The sequence below is a fragment of the Anser anser genome (assembly GCF_964211835.1).
Source record: "Anser anser genome assembly, chromosome: 7".
Lineage (NCBI taxonomy): Eukaryota > Metazoa > Chordata > Aves > Anseriformes > Anatidae > Anser > Anser anser.
In genome coordinates, this window is record NC_139727.1 from 8152030 (window position 1) to 8170727 (window position 18698).

Here is an 18698-nt window from a genome sequence, read left to right on the forward strand (position 1 = left end):
TGCTTTTCTGCATGTTTTCTGCTCTGCTTTACACTATATTATTAAAAAGCAATGAACATACATTGAATTGGTTTTCCCCTCAGTACACTGTAGCAAAGCTTGGAACTGTCCTTCCAGACCACTGCTGCTGAGGTCACTCGCTCCCCTTTACAGCACATGTCCTCAGGGTTCCTCCTGAACTGGGCTCAGGCTCCTGGAACAGTTCAGGTCTTCCAAGGAATTTGTCAAATAGTGTTATGTTCAACTATAGTGAAGTGCTCGTCTGATATCCTTGGAGAATTAAATAAAATAGTGAGGATTTTCTCTAATATCGTACTCCAGGGATTGTTTCTGTAGTGAGAGAGAAGTTCTTTCTGCTGCAGGGAAACGCAGCCAGAAGGAACGCTTATGCCAAGTAAGATTTTGGTTTTCAGTAGAACTACCTGTCCAAAGAATTTTGATGGTCTTGGGTAATTGCCTAAGATGATTTTTGTTAATTCGTAAGCACTCAGAATGAAGCTGCAGATGAAGAGCACTTAACTAGTAACATGAGATTAAAAAAAAAACCGGGATATGACAGAAATCATTAAATTGCAAAGTAGATTTTTCAGTTTAAGAGAGAAGATTTGAGAACAGCAGAAAGAATATGATATATACAAACCTATTTGTCTTCTGGAAAGTTAGTAACAGATTACCATCGGAGAAAGCATTCTTCAGCACATTCATCTTGGAAATGTCCATATATGAGAATATAATGAGATCATATGAATATAGGTTTGCACAAAATCCAGCTGTTGAGATGTTCCCAAGATACCAGCAGCCAAAGAAAGCATACCAGTGAACAGGGATGGGAATTTTTGCCAGCAGGCAGTCTGGCGAAAGGGAGAGTAAACACAAGGATTAACTATTTTGGGAGTGTGTGTGGTTTTTCTTTTTTTTTCTTTTCTTTTTTTTTTTTTTACAGCTTCGCAAAAGCAGTAAATAAGTGCACAGAGGAGATACCACTGAGCGCATAGGAAAGAGGGACAGAATAAAGAAAGGGCATGTGTCAGTAGAGGATGTATGTGCCACAAGAAAGAAGATCTTATTGTTCATGGGTATGAAATCCTGCAGCGTGGACTGGCAGAGGAATATAGCTGCATGTAAAATTTGCCAAAATTGGAGTACGCTGTACTGCAGCTCCTTGGGACATTAAGTGAAACAGAAAATTAAGCAGAGATTACTTCTAGGAACAAAAATACAGTAGAAAGCCCATCCTTGTAAAGAAAGAAAAAGTGCCTTACACTGGGAGAAGAGAATGAAAGAGAATGGTCTCTGTCCTGGATTTAATGCTGAGGGATGATGAAATCAGCACAAGGTTACTGTGTACGTGCTCCTGCGAGAAGATTCATGCACTTAGGGTCTGTGGAGATTCCCTGGGCTTTCATCACACATTTACTAGCTGCTAGCTACTCATGACCAGAAGTTCTTGCTACTTGGAGGCTGTTGAATACCTTATGTAAAATGGGGCTTAGTTCACAATTCTAGAAAAGGTGAGTTATTTCTACCCTCTTAATTTACTCAGTTCCTGGCTGCTGAGTTGAAGCAGTAATTGAATATATGTGGAAGCAGAACTTGTTGCTGGGAGAGGATGATTTCCAAATACAGGTTTGCAGCTTGCTGACTGCTTTCAGGGGAAGCAGAAGCTTGCTTTGCAACAAGTGCATCTTTTTGGTGAACAAATCAAAGGTACCTTGTAGTGCTGCTTTCACCAGAATGAAGTAGACATTGCCATTTGAAGTTTTCAATAGTAGTGACTCTTAGCACCACATCCCCAGCAGTCTCCACTGAGCCTCCATACCCCTGCTGTTCATGGGGGCAGCCTTGGTTGGCGCTGCAGGTCTTGTGGGCTGCAGCCTTCAACGTGTGAATATCTTCAGGTCCTGTTCCAGTGCAATCCCCTCTCCCATCTGCTATGTATCAACTTGAATTAGTGGTTATTACATTGATTTGCAAGGAACATAGTAAGTGCAAAATTTTCCTGTTGTCGTCATAAAGGCACAATCTTTGATTCTGTTAAAAAGAATCACACAGTTGATGTTACGAGGTGCTGTCAAGATCAGCTTTGTCTCTGACTGTACCGTCCTTGGAGAAGTTTAACAAACGTTATGTGCCATGGAACAGACAACTCTGATCCAGCCTTCTTCAAAACAATACATTTTGTACTACGCCTAAAGCCAACAGTGAGTCAGCTACTGGAATCAATTCTCTTGTGTCATCTTGGTGCCAACACACTAAGCTGGATTCTGCTCGCCGGCATTAGGTAAGCATCTGATGGCTTCATGCTGTTTTGCATCTGTGGCTTCAGCTTCCTGAGCAATCATCTGCACGAAAACTGAATCACAAAACTGAAGGAAAAGGTGGGTCACGTGGAACATTAGTGATGTTTTACAGATTGTTTTGTATTTTTAACCAGTGGTTAGATACTTTCATTTGACAGATTTCATACATTTTATGAAGCCTGGCCATGCCTCAGAAACCCCTATGAAACCCTAACAAAGCTGGTTTAGCAATATTCTCAGCTAAATTAGTGAATCAGGAATAGACTCTTGACTCCTGAGCTTGTATTGCACACAAGAGACTCTGATAACACATACTGTATTTTTTATTACAGAAGGCTGCATCCCTCTGCTGTTGCAACTTTGCATCCACCCATCTGAGTCACTCAAAAAATGTCAACTAGATCTGCGAGTCTATTTCAGATAATCCTCTAGAAAATAATACTCATGGGGGAAATACTTGATTATTCTCAAGTTAGAATTACTCAGTTAGTGTCTTTAGCACGTCAATATTGCACACCACACCAATTAAAAGAAATAATGACTTGAAACTGGACCCACATTTTCATTCTGTGAAGGAGTAATTAATATCTGAGAAGCTATTCATCTGTTGAGTAGCACCTTGCTGAGCACAAGTCATGACAAATAGTCATGACTGTTTGCAAAGTAGAGGTCTGTGTTACTTAACATCTGTGTACCTTACTCCATTAGGTAATTCATCAGCTGTGTATATGAAGCCTTTGAATACAGGTAATATTTGCCATGTGAGGTACTTGTGAGGTGGAGATATGAAACAAAGAAACAGCTGGGAATAAATTTCTATTTGGATTACTAGTCAGCCTATTCTCCTTTTGCCCTTAATTACCACAAGGTCATGGATAGATGCAAAAGAAAGAATGGCTTGCCAGAGATAGAAGCCAAGCTAATCTCCTCACTGTTCTTTTCCTGAACACTTGCAGTACACGTATTATTTTACAGCTGATGGAGTAAAAATCTCAGGTTAAGATTCCTTTTAAAATTAGAGTGTTGTAGGAAATAGAATACTGTAGCAGGGTGTTAGTAGACCTTTATTATTACATATCCCTTACATTTCAGCTGCAAGTTTTCTTCCAAGCATGCTTCCGCCGCATGCTTTTATGAAGAGACTGAATAAGAATGTTGGATGAATATTTTTTTATCTTGCTGTCTGCATAGTTTATCATGTATTGGATTCTGCTTAGCAAGATTCCCAAACAGTACAGTTAGCTATTACCGTATGGTACTGGCTTCTTACCTCTTTAATTCCAGCTGCAAAATTGTATTAAAAGACAAATACTTACATAATGGTACTATTCAGTAGGAGAATCTGTGGTAGTTGTCATGGGGAAAATTTGTCATCATGAATGGGAAGGGCCCATGAAACAATTTTTGTTAAAAGTTCAGCCAAGGCATGAAAAACCTTGTGAGACTATGAACAAATTAATAGATTAGCATGCACCACAAGCTCTAGAGTCAGGGCATTAACTCAGATTGTTAGAAAACAGATGTGAACTCTGGATCCTTTTCCTCCACCCCTTATTTTGAATTTTTTTCTAATGAGATCCTTAAAGGGTGATTATTTCCATATGGTCTTGGGGAGAGGCTGATAGTGGTTACACCTGTTACTAGTTTGATGTATCTGCACGGATATTCTAGTTAGTGCTAAGGACAAAACAAATAAGAACAGGAATTGTAACCTGAAACTAAGTTCTCACAGGAAAGCAGGATAGTGCAGATGCGGTTTCTAATGCCAGATTTTAGGACACCCTGTCTTGCTTTAAAAGATCAGTTGGATCTGGGTATATTAAAATATGTGTAACAGTAATCTGTCCAGATGCAGTGAAATGTACGATTTTGCTTAAAGTTATCTGTCTGAGTTAAACAAACTGTTCTTCAACTCAGACCCACCACTGGAACTCATTGTAAGACTAACAAAAATATTATTTCCTAGTTCAGATATTCATCTATGCCATTTTGTATTTTTCTCTATGTGCTTTCTGTTTTTTCTTCTTAGATACTACTTTTCACCATCTACAATAGTGACTATTTTAGGCATCTTCTAATTAACGCTGAGAAAAGAGGAAATAGAAGATCAGATGATAACATACAGGGAAGGGGAATGAAGGGCTAATTGAATGTGTTCAAGGAATTAGAAGCATCAGAAGTGAGGATTGAGGAGCCATGTGAATCATCAGGACTCTAAATAATTCCAAGGTAAACTGTTCTCTTTAAACTGTATCATTAGCAAAGTGAATTACAAGAAGCTGATAGGACAAGAGCCTGTGGTTTGAATTTCGAAGAAATTATACCAGTCTAGGGTGCAGAAAGTGTCCTGTTGATGTGGGTGAATAGGTGTTATACCAAGACCAGGAGTTAACCACAGGGAGGGACTCGATGGAGGTAGTGGAAAGAGGCTAGGCAGGGAGAGACACTGGTGAGGCCGTCAGGTGAGGCCAGGCAAGAAGGGCAAGGGAAGATGTGCGGTGAGCAGGCTGGCTGATGCAGGTGAACCTCACCTGACAGCCAGAGAGGTGGTGAGGTGAGGCATCATGCGTTAGGAGAACCCTGCTGCCTCACGGGTGAGCAGAGAGGTTATCTATTTCTGTCTGCCCAGCTGCCCGGTTCCCCGAGGAGGCGCTCTGCTCTGCTCCATCTCTCCACCCCCATCTTGTACTCAGGCATTTGATTTGTTTTGATCTTCCTCCAGTTGTGCTCAACGAAGATGAGATCCGGGCTGGGTGATCTGATTTCAGGCACAGCATGAGCTGCAACCTAGAGCTTAGTGTTTTAATTAGACACAGCAGGAGGAGAGGGAAGAGGATTTAGATCAATGAGTGTCTAAGCTAAGGTAACAGACTCCAAACTGTTACGTACTTGACCTTGAGATTACTTATGCTAACTAGGAAGCAAAGGAGTTCAGCCTGTCTCAGAAACATCACTCCAGTGAAGCATTTATTACTTTCAGCGGAAACAATTGCATGTTCTTCACTGCAGTTAGATGTCTAAGCAGACACATGTCAAAAACCTTTGCAGGCTTTTTGAGCCTTTGAAAGCATCGTATAGTAGTTGTCTACAGACTGTGGCAAACTAGAATCAGTTTGAGTAATTCTGTAAAACAAAGCTTCACTTTGTTTCAGGTCATGTCCGCTTGTCATTTAAATGCTTGGTTATTTTTGTTACTGAACATAAAACTAATGACTACTACAGTAAAACTTTGAAATTATATGGTGCTGCTGCCATGTTGTACTGCCTTCTGAAATAGTGGAATATGTTCCACTACTTATCATGCCTGTGCTCTGCACAGACAAGCTGGTATCTTGCTTCAGGGGTTCACTCTATGGGCTTTCAGCTGGTGCATTTCTCCTCTAATGCGAACACAAGTGTGCGACCAAGTCTTCTTGGGAGTAGAGTCCAGGATCAGTGATAATGTAAGGTACCTGATGTTACCCAAAGACATCTAGATAGTCTTCACTAGTTAATATCATTTTGCAAAGTGGCTTTGAATAGATTATTGGATACTTACATGCATTTGCAATACTAGTTTGCTGTCTCTGCATGTATTAAAAATGTTATCCTACAATGTGAAATTGAGATAAGAAGGATATCACAGAGCTAAATATTCCAGATGGCAAGGCAAAATGCTTTACTGGTTCTTACCCGTTATTTAGTCCAGATGGAAAAGTGTGTGATGTTGGTTTTGTTTGTTTGATTGTGTTTTTTGTTTGTTTACTTGTTTTAATACCAAAGCACAAGCTTTGTGCTGGAGTTTCCAGTTTTTGCTCAGCCATTGTAATGTATTGGTTCAGCATCTTATGTTCCTAAGTGATCTAATTCTAAATAATATTTTGGGGAGATAAATTCTGAACCTCAAATAAAAGGTTTTGCTCTTTGTCTTGACAAATATCTCATCCTTTCTTCAAAATATTTACTTGATAAGCAGATGGTCTGTACCACATCCTAACTTTACACAAAGCACAGCCAGACTGCCTGTTAGACTTGTGGTAGCAAACATGTTCCTTGAGCTAATGCCTGTCCTTTCTCTCACCCACTACAAAATATATCTTGAGGAAGCTAGATCTATTACCACTGATTTCAGTCTGCCTGATCAGTTTTTTCTCAGTTGCCTAAAGATAACAAAGAGTAACATGAAATTTCAATACCATAGGTCAGTTGCTGTCTGACAAATATAAACTCTGAGGGGTGAAAATCTGGCCTGCTTTATTACTATTGATTTATGCAGAGACTGAGATAGAAGTGAAACTAGCATGGTAAAGAAAAAAAAAGTGAAGGTTTTGGTTTCTGTTCCTTTTGATTATTATTATTGGCAGCTCTTTTTGTATTGTCTATATTTGTCTGCACTGCATTTTGTAGTGTTTTACCACCGTATTGCTGTTGCACCAATGCATTGCATAATCCTAAATTATCGTTTTAGTTTTCTGTGTTGTTACTCTGAACAACTTTTATTTTTTTTGGCTTAACTGTAGACTGTCTCCACCCACTTTCCCTCTGTAACTGATCAAATTCTGCAAAGAGTTCTCCACTTTGGATAGACTATCATTTCCCACCCATGCTGTTCTCACTGAGGTTAGAAATGTTATTTATTTTATGTAGTGTGGGGGAAAAACTTGGCTAACCCTTCAAAACGATCTTTCAAGTCCTGTAATTCAATGAAGTCTTTATTTACAATGGTAATAGCTATTTCTCCTTGCGCTCTCCAAACTGATTTCTCTCTGGTTTCAAGAGAATGAAGCACTGTTTTCCATTTTCAAGGTCTCCAAATAGTCTGTACCCCAGATCAAATCTTCTACCATCAATGCAAAAGGCACAGAAAAGTTCATGCCAATCTATTCTAGGACAGGTGCTTTGTGGTTCACATGTTAATTCTTTGGTTAGTCTTATGGGCCATACTTGTCAATCTGAGCAGTTAGTGGACCAACACTTAGGTAAATTGTTCATTTCCCATGTGTTTTGGTCTTCTGGTAGTGATAATCATGATCCTATTCAAGATGAACAAATAGAATAAAATAGGTTATTTTCAATATGTTAGTTAAGAGTGAGGTTATATGTGAAAGGTTTACAGGGGATATTAAAAGGTTATATACTGTAGAAGACTTCTGTTAATTAGGGGCAAAACCAGAGAGAAACAAGGACATCCTGGAAATTCCAAGTGCAACAGGCAACAACCACTTGCAGGTAATTGATTTGGGGCACTCAGTCTGAAAAAGCAATCGTCAGAAAAATAGATTAGGGAAATCACTAACGGGATGTAGCACCTTTCTAACCAACTAGTTTAAATTTCTGAAGAGGTCTACGTGATCTATATGCTTTTTGGTGTAGGTGAAGGAGCCAGTGCTGCAGGCAATGGGTTGGATTCCCTCTCCACACCTAACTAGATGCTCTTGGTGGCAGTGGGAAGAAGGCTATGTGGTACCCTGCTGCCCTGACTTTCTCTGTCTGCATCCACCCTAGCAGTTATAAAGCTCCCCTAACAATCATGGGGCTCTCCTTGGAGAAGAAAAATAAGTCTGAAAAGGCAATGAAATCAGGAAGGAGCTATGAACTCCATTGTAAAAGCTTGTAATTGCTGTTAAACTATGGATTACATTGGTTCAAGTATATTAAACCTGGCATCAAAGAGTATAAAATACGTACTTGAATTTATCTCATGCTAAATATGCCCTTAGTTACATGCTTATGAGCTTTCAAGAAATGTTGTCTTTCCATCGATATTTGTAACAGTCTTGATACAGGAGCGTGAAGTTAGTAAACCATCCATTCTGGCCAGCCTTCTTCTCTTCTGCTCTTACCCTAAAATTAGACATAGATTTTGTACTAGACAAACATTAAAGAGGAAAAAAAAGTACTTTAGTCTGTTTATATATACAAGGCTAAATTTCAGCTCTCCAGTTTGCAGAGAGCTGTGAATGAGAATCTTAAAATCAGTAGAAATGAGACTCAAGATTTATTTATTTCTGTTACAATAACATGTTAACACATCAGGTTTGGCTTTTGCTTGTTTTCTCTAGCAATCCTTAATTAATATTTGCCTTTCACTATTTGCTGGTGCTTTAGGTGTTTTTAAGATAAATTCCTGTGTAAAAAGACCTAAAAAATGGGCGTTTCTCCCTATGAAAAGCTTCATGAGAATTTATTTGTACAGAAGGATTTGAAGAAGCAAGGAAATGCTTCACTTCTGTTGTGCATAGTGTTGGGTGATGCAATGGGGAAAAAAATATCTTCCAAGCTCTGGTGCTACTATTCTCACCCAGAAAGTAGTCTTATTACAGCTGTGGGTAATTTGTGTGATGAAATGTTGGGATTCTTTAAGGAAAACCAAGGGAACTTAAAGCCTCAGAGATTTCTTTCTTTTTTTTTTTTCTTTATAAATCTTAGGATCTGCCATCACAATTAAAAGTTTAATTAAAAGAAAGGTTTCTTTGCTATAAATGAATGAAATAGTTCATTTTTATGTAACTTCAGTTAGAAAAGTAGGAAAAAAAATGGCAAGTTTAAACAGTAAATCTGATTTAGATGGCCTTTACTGTCGATTCAAAGGCATACCAAACCAGCACAAGTGCTGACGTGAGACTGTGCCCCTGGAAAATGTCATTTACAGGGGTGTATTGCCTTCTGCTGGAGCAGCAGCAGATATGGCAACTCCTTGCAATAATTGCATTAGTAAAGACAAATTAAATAAATAGGGATTTCCTGGAGAAGGATATGGGGAAGAAGGAAGAGACCAGATTAACTTTCTTGATATAAAGGCTGCTGAGTTATTGAAAGGGTTTAAATAACAAAGAGAGGTGTTATAGTGAGAGAAAGCACACAAACTCGGGAAATAGCACCTGTTAAAGGTGACAAGACCTAATTGCTCTAGAAAGAGAAAGCGAGACTGGTGTGTACAGCCATCACCTCCGTGGGCAAAGACATGGAAGGTAAATACGTAAAGTGGCAGACAAAGCTTAAGGAGCTTGTAAGGACAATGAAGTTTGACAGGCAAGAATGAAAGGAAGACACATCTAATAATAGTGTGTGTTTAACTGTTTATCTCTCATTAAGGAAATAAGCAGCTCAGAAAATGGTCATAGTTAACTTAGAGCAATTACAGTGATGCAGTACCTTCCAGGACACTGCACAGTCAGCACTTCCAGCACATGCTTAGCTAAGGATTTTGAAAGGATGTTTGACGTGGGTCTAAATCTACAGCAGAAATTTCCACATATCCTTTTCTCCTAATGAGCTGATTGTTTTACAGTATTTTAGAAGGACGTGATTCAGTGCTTCATGTGCTTCTGTCCTGAAAAAGGTTGGTACATTATTTTTTTTTTTCAACTGCGTGGCCAAACGGACCCAAAAATACTTTTACCATTGTTGCTTGGTCTACAAATGCCAATTGCAGATCAGGGCCTCATTTTCTGTGGAGCTGAATTCATGTAAAGTTTTGAACAGTAGTCAGTGTAATAGGTTTGTTTGTCGTTTATGTCTCTCTCTCTCTAAAAGTGATAAAGTGCTCTTTCTGATGTGATTTCCGTGTCTGTTAAAAAGGGTAAATAAGCTTTCTTGCAGGTTGTGAGGTAGGTTTGGTTCATACGCATTTTGTGTTCATCATTCTTCAGCAAAAAATACTTGAACAGTGCTTGGAACAGCAGCTCTCTCATGTTTTCCATTCCCTGGAGAAGCTCTGACCACCAGCATATAAAGTTGCACTTGACTTTGGTTTTGTTTCTTGTGCAAGTTATTTTGTGTTCCTCGCTGCCTGATGGGCTCAGTCTACCTGTGCAAAAAGAGGAAGGGAAGCTTGCTCCATTCCTTAATGGTACCTAACGTGTTTGTGGTACATGGCTGAGGACTTGGAAATGCAGATATGGGCTTAGCTTAACCAGAAGGAAGGTGTGTCCACCTCCAAGTGTATTACTGGAAATGAGGGGAAAAAGGCAGAAGGAAAGGTGGTGCCTCCTTGCAGCTGTACATGTTAGGGAGGAGCATGCTGTGAAACTCCCAGGTGTTAATATTTCTCTGTTGCATGTAGACAGATTTTTAGGTGACTCCCTACTCTGTGCTCAAAGTCTGTGTTTCATCTGCACAGTTTCCTGCAAGGAGAGCTTAGGAATCCAGCACATCAGTCTGGGCTTCTAGGCATCCGAAAGCTAGGCGTTACAATTTTTACTGTTTTATGTTCCCTTTCCTGTCCACCATTGCACTTCAGATGTGTTATGAGCAAAGTAATAACTCCACCCGCCTTCTCTCTTTGCTTCACCAGTGAAGCTGTCCCGAACTTCACTCTCACTTAGAGCTTTAAGTGCTGGCAGCAGCTCACTGCCTTTTTGTCTCAGCTTCTGGCAGTAGCACGCTGCTGGGTTGCAGCCATGCTTAGTACATGCAGCACCCACAGTCTGCACATCCACTGTCTGGAATGATAAAGGGTTTTGGGGTGGGAGAGACAGGAAAAAGTGGTGAATCTAGAGTTTCATCTGCACTGACTTCCATGGAGTAAGGACCTGTCTGCCACACCTATGTAGGGAAGGCTCCAACAACCTGGCTCCATTTCCTACAGTTCCCAGAAGACTATTTAGTCATTTATTCTGACTCTTGCATGTAAAACAGTTTATTATTAGTCAGGGTGCTCTGAGGAGAGGGTTAGGTCACAGCTTGGGTTAGATCACCCCGTGCCTGTTCTCCATGTTGGAGGTTAAACTTACGTACGCTGTCGGCAGAAACCAGAGAGGGCGTGGAGGGACCGCTGACACCTGGGGAGGGACATCTGGCCAGTCCCTGAGCAGATGGGAGCCTGCGCTCCGTCAGGGCTGCGCTCCAGAAGAGAAGAACCTCAGAAGGACCCCAATCCCATCTCACCACACAGCCATCATGTGTCTGGAAATAATTCGTGGCGCTTGGTAACACTCCCTCGGGGCAATGAAGAGAGAACTTTGATGTCGTCTTTCTTTAACTGTTACTGCAGTCGTTTCCGTACATGATCTTTTCTGTCCATCTGTATGATCTGCATATCTCTCTCCTCTGCTACAGTGACTTTGTCAAGAGAAGACACGAATGAAGTAACCAGTCTCCTCTTTGCTCAGTCACAAAGGCCTGCGTGCCTAGGTGCTGCCCTAACAGATCTTTGTACCTGGCTTAAATACCACAGAAAGAAGTTGGCCGTTCCTTGCTACTTCTGTCTCCCCAGTGTACGCTGTTAAATCATGGGCCCTGCAACAAGCCCAGATCATGCTCCACAGCTAAGCAGTAAGTAAGTAAAGCTTCATGTGTCCTGCTAACAGAACGTCACCCAAGCATAATCCAGGCCCTGACTCAAATTGACAAGGGCAGGTTGGCCTCTGAAATAATCTCTTTAAATAGCAGCAGCCATCTCTCAAAGTCGTTCCCCTCCCCCAGGAGTGTTGGAGAGCTGCTTACATCAAGTCGCCTGCTCTTCCCCATCCTGGCAGTGCAGGGCTGGCACTTCTCACAGGCAAGTGTGTCCACTGCCCGCAGCCTCACAGCTTTGCTTTGCACCAGGAATTACAATGAATTTTGCGGCACAGTTTATCTACTCCAGGGTGTTAAAAAACAGAACTCCCAGGGACCGCTCCAGGGAAGATGAAGAATATGATCCTTTCTGGCAAAGGTTGGAGAATATTGCTGTCTGACTTAGAACTAGAGCGCTCCTTCCTCCCCTTTAGGGGCCATGGTCAACCCTCGGGGTCCACCCAGGGCCAGGCCTATGGACATGACATCCCCCGGACCCCTCCTGCCTCCTTATGGTGTCGTAGTTGGAGTTTTGCTTCACCTCGTTGTTTATTTATTCGCTATGCTGTATAGGTAATGCTTTCTTTTTACTTTTCCTTTATTATATAAAAAAGGAAATTGTTCATTATTTTTCAATGTCTCTCAAGGTTCTGTGACTATGAGCTGCTTCTGGAGTCATCCACTGGAAGCAGTGGAGCTGTGAGTACTTTCAGCCAATGTTCAGCTTTTTTACTTCATGATTGCAGTCTTAGAATAAACCTAGGCAGGCCAATGGATTGCTGAAAATCTACATAAGGACAGCCAGTATTGCGTTCTGCTATTACAGGTGTTCTGCAGTTACCTTTGTTCTAGTGCTTATGGTCTGCTTGATTTACTGTGCTCAGGCATGGATGGTGCAGAGACAATTTAGGAGACGTCTAGAGCCCCTGCATTCCACTGACCGGGGTGTGTGGGTGCACCCATGTGACATAGCTGTGTTGGCACAACCTCACTCTAAGCCTTTTCAGTATCCATTTTGGCCCCCTATTTTGTTTTCTGACCACTCTTAGCAAGATCAGAAGCTGGTATTGCCTGATGTTGGATAAACAAGGTGCAGTTCCCATCTCCTGCTTCGTGTAAATAATTGCATATATTTGTAGTATTTAAAACAATTTATTTCAAGCAGGCTCAGTGTCCGCTGAATAAACATAAACTCCCGTGGAACAGGCAGCTTGAGGGGAAAAAAAAAAGACCAAAGGGGAGGAAAAGTTTGCAGTTACGCACTGAAAAAATGTCTTGCCCAAGGTCACACATATCTGCAGTGAACTGAGAAACTTAGGACAGTCCTTTAATCACAGGACTGGCCTTTCCTCTCATTTGGGTTATGTTACTCCTTCTTTATTATAGGTGAATTATGGAATGTGTTGATCACAAGAGAACCTCTAAATTCAGAGAAGATTTAGTTTAAAGAGGAAAATGGTTTAACTTCTGCAAGAGTTTTTGTTTTAACTGCCAAGCTGCTTGCAGTGCTTTATACTGACTGTTTGACATTCACAATGTGAATCTTTAAGAAGCACTTAGAGGGATTTGTCAGTTTGAGGGACACTTGGAAGGTGTTGAAGCAGTGGTGACCAAGAAGGGTGACCTTTTGAGTTCCTCTTGCTTTCAGATTGTTTTCTCCTGTCATCTCTTTAGCAGCTGACACCTAGTTGCTATTGCCAGTAGCAAGCAATGACATTTCAGTAGCATGTACAGAAGACTAGCGATGGATTATAACCAGAGATGAGGGCAAATACAGTGTTGGGCTCAGGTTGTGGTCAATGTCAATTACTGAAGCCAATGATACATTTTTTTCAGAAGTGATAATGCAGCTTGGTTGTTCCCTGCATGAGCCTGAGCTCTCTTTGCACTCATTGCTGGTGTTGCAACACACAGTTTTGTGGGACCATGCTGCACAGGGTGAGTAGAGTTACAAATGCCTGCTGTGGGCTCGGTCTCAAGGCTTGGTTATTTTGTACCTATCTGTGGTGGATGGTCACAGGTGCTTACATCCTCTAGCACTCGTGTCATACAGGCTGCTAACTAAGCCATGATCTCTTCATCTTTAAGACACTCTAGTAAGTAGCCCTGCTATGAACTTCCTGTGGGAGTCTTAGGCAAATCACTATCTGTCTGTGCCCCAGATTCTATTGATTCGTTCTTATCAAAGATAAGCTAATACTTACTGACTTGTATTTCTGTTTAAGGAAGGATATTATTGATTCCTGTGTGATTTAGGAACCTTTGCATGGGATTGGGTATCTAAAGCAAGCCTTTGTTTTTCCATCATTTCTCTTTCATAAAGACCAACTTGCACAAGCCGCTGAGACACTTGTAAGAATCACCGCTATTACAGCGTTTGGGTGTGCTTGGGGAAAAACAAAATGAAAGCAGCCAGTGAGGATTTCACAAAAACAGGAGAGCTCATAGGGATTTACATTGCCAAAATGAGCTGGGATGGAACAGGAAGGTTTAGGAGCTATGAGGAAAAAGGACTGCGATAAATCAGGAGAGTTTCAGAAGGGTGTGGAATGCTCCAGCATCTGGAAGGAGCAGAGGAGAAAGAGGTTGGGGACATGGAATAAGAAGGATTAATGGAGCTGGGGAGGCCCTGGATAAAAGAGAGATGTAGATAAGGGAAAGGGCTCTCTCTGTCCTCTCCTGGGATTACTTTTTTCTCACTCCTTTGAGAGGAGGTGCCAGTCACAGTTGCATCGCTCTGTCAGAAGCCAAACAGACTGCCTGGTGCCTGCAGCTGGCTACTTCTCCCCAACCAGTCCATGACCCATCTCTGCTCAACGCTCCATGAATGAGGCAAAAGTGACTTCAAAGGGGGTCAGTTTTTCCTGTAAGAAGTATTCTCAACTTGCAGGCATAAGATCTGAGTCCATTTATTCACAAAGCAGGTGACAAGTACATCTAAAGCTTTATCTCACCAGTGCCTATTGCTCAGTGAGCTACGAGTTGGTGTTCAGAGAGCCTGAAGATGATGGCAGCATGTGGATATGTGCTTAGGAAATGCCTTCCACCCCGCCCCCCCCCCACCCAAAAAAAAAAAAAGAAAAAAGTATAAAACAAAAAAAGCCATGCATATATATGTATGCATGTATGTGCATGTGCTGCTGTTAATTACAGGCCAGTCCTAATTCACTGGGATGATTTGAAGTGGCATTCAGGCTTACCATTAGCCACTAGTTTGCACTATGCCACTGATCAGTCCAAGTGAAGTACTGAGGTTTGAATTTCTCATCATGGCATAGAGCTTTAAGGGTGCTAAAGTACAATACAGAGCTTCTACTTTACTGTCAGCCCCTCCTCGGGGTGAGTGTGTATCATTGTGAATGCAGATGATAAAAACTGCTGTGGAAATGATCAAGAAATGCTGTTTTCAGCCTTTCTTCTGCCTCAAAATGAGTTGTTGGGACTTATTTTGCCAAACAGGCCCAATGCTGGCTCTAAGTACGTCAACAAATCAAAATGCTGTAGGAATAGCGACACTGAGTCAGAGCAAAGGGACAACCACCTCTGTATCTTTTCTGTAGTGGTGGTCAGTAACAGGAGCTTGGAGAAAAATATAAGCTACGCAAGAAAAATGCTTTCTCTCATATTCTCTTGTGGAGTCTGCCAAGCAAGTGCTTGGGGTCTTCCTGAATCACAGATTGCTTCTTGAACAATGTATTTAATGGTCACTATTAGAGCTAACTCCACAGAGCTGCACAGCATTTTTAGGAAGCCATTTGTTTGATTGCCCTTCATAGCATCCCATGGCAATGAGTTCTGTGAGCTAATGATTTTCAGTAAGAAAAGGTTTTCTTTTAATTTTTCTATCTGATAATTTCATACGATGTCCCCCTAAAATTTATGCTTGGAGAAACAGTGACTGACCATTCCCTGATCACTGTTTTCTGGACATCTGTGACTTTGATTTTTCACTCCTTCAGTTCTGGAAGCTGAAGAGATCCAGTTCATCAGTTTAATCTATTAAATCTGTTTCCACAAGGAACCTGAGGAAGCCAATCTGCATGAGCTTCATCTGACTGGGACGTGCAAGTGTCCCATTATTGCAGGATAACTGCATAGGCATTTATTTCTCCCTGTAAAAAAGGCAAGAGTTGTGGTGCTTAGGTATAGCGTGTGCTATCACTGTTTGATTTTCCTAGAATTATTTTTGGTGGTTTTAATAAATTATCGTTCTATTAATAATGCTGTTTTTCCAAACTTGTTTTCCCCAGTGATATTTGACTTGAAAAATATCAGTATATTCAAGGAAACAGTCTAGAAACAGAACTGTTTATTCTGAATTGTTTTTTTATCATTCTAAGAGTGCATTTCAGCACACATTGTCTTTGTATTGGCTTTGAGACTTCAAAATATTTAAAGTTATCTTCTGTTAAATATGATACTTCTTCCAGTTCCTTAATTATTCATGGAATGTCTGCATACGGATCTTCTTTTTTTTTTTTTTTTCAGTTATGCTGAGCAGCTGTTCTTGAAAAAGTAGGTTTATAAACTATTTTTTCCATGTTTGCTTTTACTAATCACTTCAGAGGTAAAATGGCGTGATTTATAACATGTAACAAAACTTGCCAGCTAGATATTTGTTTTATGCTGGAAATATCAGACTTCCTCATGAAAACTTTCCTAAACAAACTCCAAAAAAGGAATGAGCAATTCATTTGGAAGTGACAATGTTTTATAACACTAAGTTTGTATTTATATTGGCTCAACCTTTTTGTCTCGTGGGCATGATCACTAGAAAAAATGCCATATTTTGTTACTGTGCATGGGAACTCACATTGTTTTGTTTTTTTGTTTGTTTGTTTGTTTTATGAGCATTTGCATGCCCCACTGCCTGCATTGACCGTTCCTGTAAAATAAATTTGTATTAAGTTAATCTGTGCACTGAGGTATCTGTGCAAAACATATGAACTGTGTTTTGAGGAGAGAAACACATCTAACTCAGCAGGGTTATTAGTGGCCTGTTTGTGATGGATTATCAAACCTAAAACCACTGTTTACCTTTTAAGTTTGAAAGCTTATGTGTTCACCCAGGTGGGTTCAATAGGGAAAAATGTCATTCACTGGTGTAACTGAAAAGTACGTGCATAGGAGGAGAATAAAAATTCATGTGAAGAAAATAGCATATACAAAAGCATGATGATATTCCATTGGAAATGAGGCTGCTGACCTTTCAGATGCAAATGGATGATAGTTTCCATATTAAATGCTGAGATGTTAATGTTTCAAATCTGTTTTAAACCCATATCATGCTTGAGAAGACTATATATGCCTTTTATGTTTGACTTATTTTTTTGTTATGGCTATAAGGTGTTGTCTCCATTAGGGACCTTCATAAATATTCACTGTGCATGAGAGCGGTGATGCAAAAACCTCCTTTGTTCTGAAAAAAAAAAAAAAAAAAGAGAGAGAGAGAAAAAGATGAAATCCTATGGTAGGGCCCAAAATCAGTATCCAAATCTGATCTTTGCATTTGCTGATAAAGTATTTGATGGCACTAGATTGGTGGGTGTTGCCCTGTAATTTGGACTTTCTGTACTTTACTGGTTCATTGGTGGAGTTTTTGTAGTCATATTTGCCTGGTTTTATTTTTATTTATTTATTTTTACAGTTTTTGATTACAAAAGAAACCGGGAAAAAATGGGAGTTAATCTCCTGTCTCAAATACAAGTCATTAAAAAAATCACCTAGAAAAATCACAAGTTTTTGATCCATATATGTTTTATATATATCACTCTCTATATACAATCGGTATAAGAAATATCATTCATTGCCAATGCTTGCTAAACATTTTACAAGATTAGAGATAAGTTGTATATGCTCTTCTCTTCTGAGAGGTCACGGGCTAATGTGATTTAGAAAATGATTCATTTGTCTGGGGGATGTGTGTGTGTGTATGTGAACTCCTACCAGAGCTGTGGCGTCTTAGGTCATGATAGCTGTTGTTTATGCAATGGTCCCGTTTGGTTCCGAGAGCCATGGGCTGTGCCATAACAAGTTCACAGGGAGACAGTTTGATCTGATTCCTGTATTTGCATTAAGATCACTAAGATGCATGAGAACTAACAGTGGAAGTGTAACATCCTTAGGAAACGTTCCAACCCTCTAACCCCAAAGGAGCAGAAATGCAGGAAAGTGTAGAATAGATCTACTCAATAAACTATCACTACACTCCCTGACAAAGAGTCCCTCCCCAGCTTTCCTGTAGGCTCCCTTTAGGCACTGGAAAGTTGCTGTAAGGTCTGCCTGGAGCCTTCTCTTCTCCAGGCTGAACAATCCCAACTTCTTCATCCTGTCTTCATAGGAGAGGTGCTCCAGCCCTCTGATCATCTTTGTGGCCCTCCTCTGGACTCGTTCTAATACGTCCTTGACCTTCTTGTGCCATGGGCCCAGAGCTGAATGCAGGCTCCAGGTGGGGTTTCCCGAGAGCAGAGCAGAGAGGGACAATCCCCTCCCTCTCCCCACTGCCCATGCTGCCTTTGGTGCAGCCAGGATACGGGTGGCTTTCTGGGCTGCAAGCGCACATTTGATCTCAGGAATTTTGGAGAGAGAAGAAATTGCCACTAAAACTGTCTTCTTTTTTTTTAGTATAGTACTTGATTTAAACAATAAAACCTCTTATGCTGCCTTTATCGTTATGTGAGATCCTCAGTGGGACAACTGGAAGTATAATAGGAACAGAGCTGCTGGCATAGCTTATGGGACCACAAAGAAAATGGATGCCACTGTCAAAAGTGAAGCAATTGCTCAAAAAGCAGCTGTTTCCAAATGTTTTTAAAATTATTTTTGGAAATGATTACCATGCACATTACAGCGATCACTGCTCTAAAATTAGGATAGTATTTGCTTCAACCAGCCCTGCTGATGAAAAACTGCATAGCTTAAATCCGAATTATTTTGCAAAACTGATAAATAATTTTTTCCAGGGGTGATGCTGAAATCTCTGATAATGATTTAACATGTTTATTTTTAGAAAACTGTTTCTTCTAAATATGTTAATACTGAGTACTTTGTGTAGAGAGACTTATACCATCTGTCTACTTGTAGCCGTGGACCAGACTAGGTATCAGCTCTTTTCCAAATCTCTGGTCTTCTGCTTAATGC

The 18698-nt window shown here is 40.6% G+C and overlaps 1 protein-coding gene across 24 annotated transcripts in view; it reads left to right on the plus strand.

Moving 5' to 3' along the window:
- Positions 1-18698, plus strand: part of LOC310902372 (L-threonine ammonia-lyase-like) — a 54634-nt gene that overhangs the window by 11150 nt on the left and 24786 nt on the right. Inside the window, exons 1-4 of one of the 24 annotated variants that reach the window (XM_083843810.1) lie at positions 2268-2378; positions 2633-2705; positions 4330-4529; positions 16047-16073. The exons of 1 other annotated variant lie outside the window; for it this stretch is intronic. Coding sequence is in view for 9 of the 23 variants with exons in the window: in XM_083843800.1 (XP_083699926.1) it covers positions 2127-2281; positions 16047-16073 (182 nt within the window). In the remaining 14 variants the exon portion in view is untranslated. 22 more of the 24 variants (XM_083843802.1, XM_083843805.1, XM_083843801.1 and 19 more) reach the window with 22 other exon arrangements.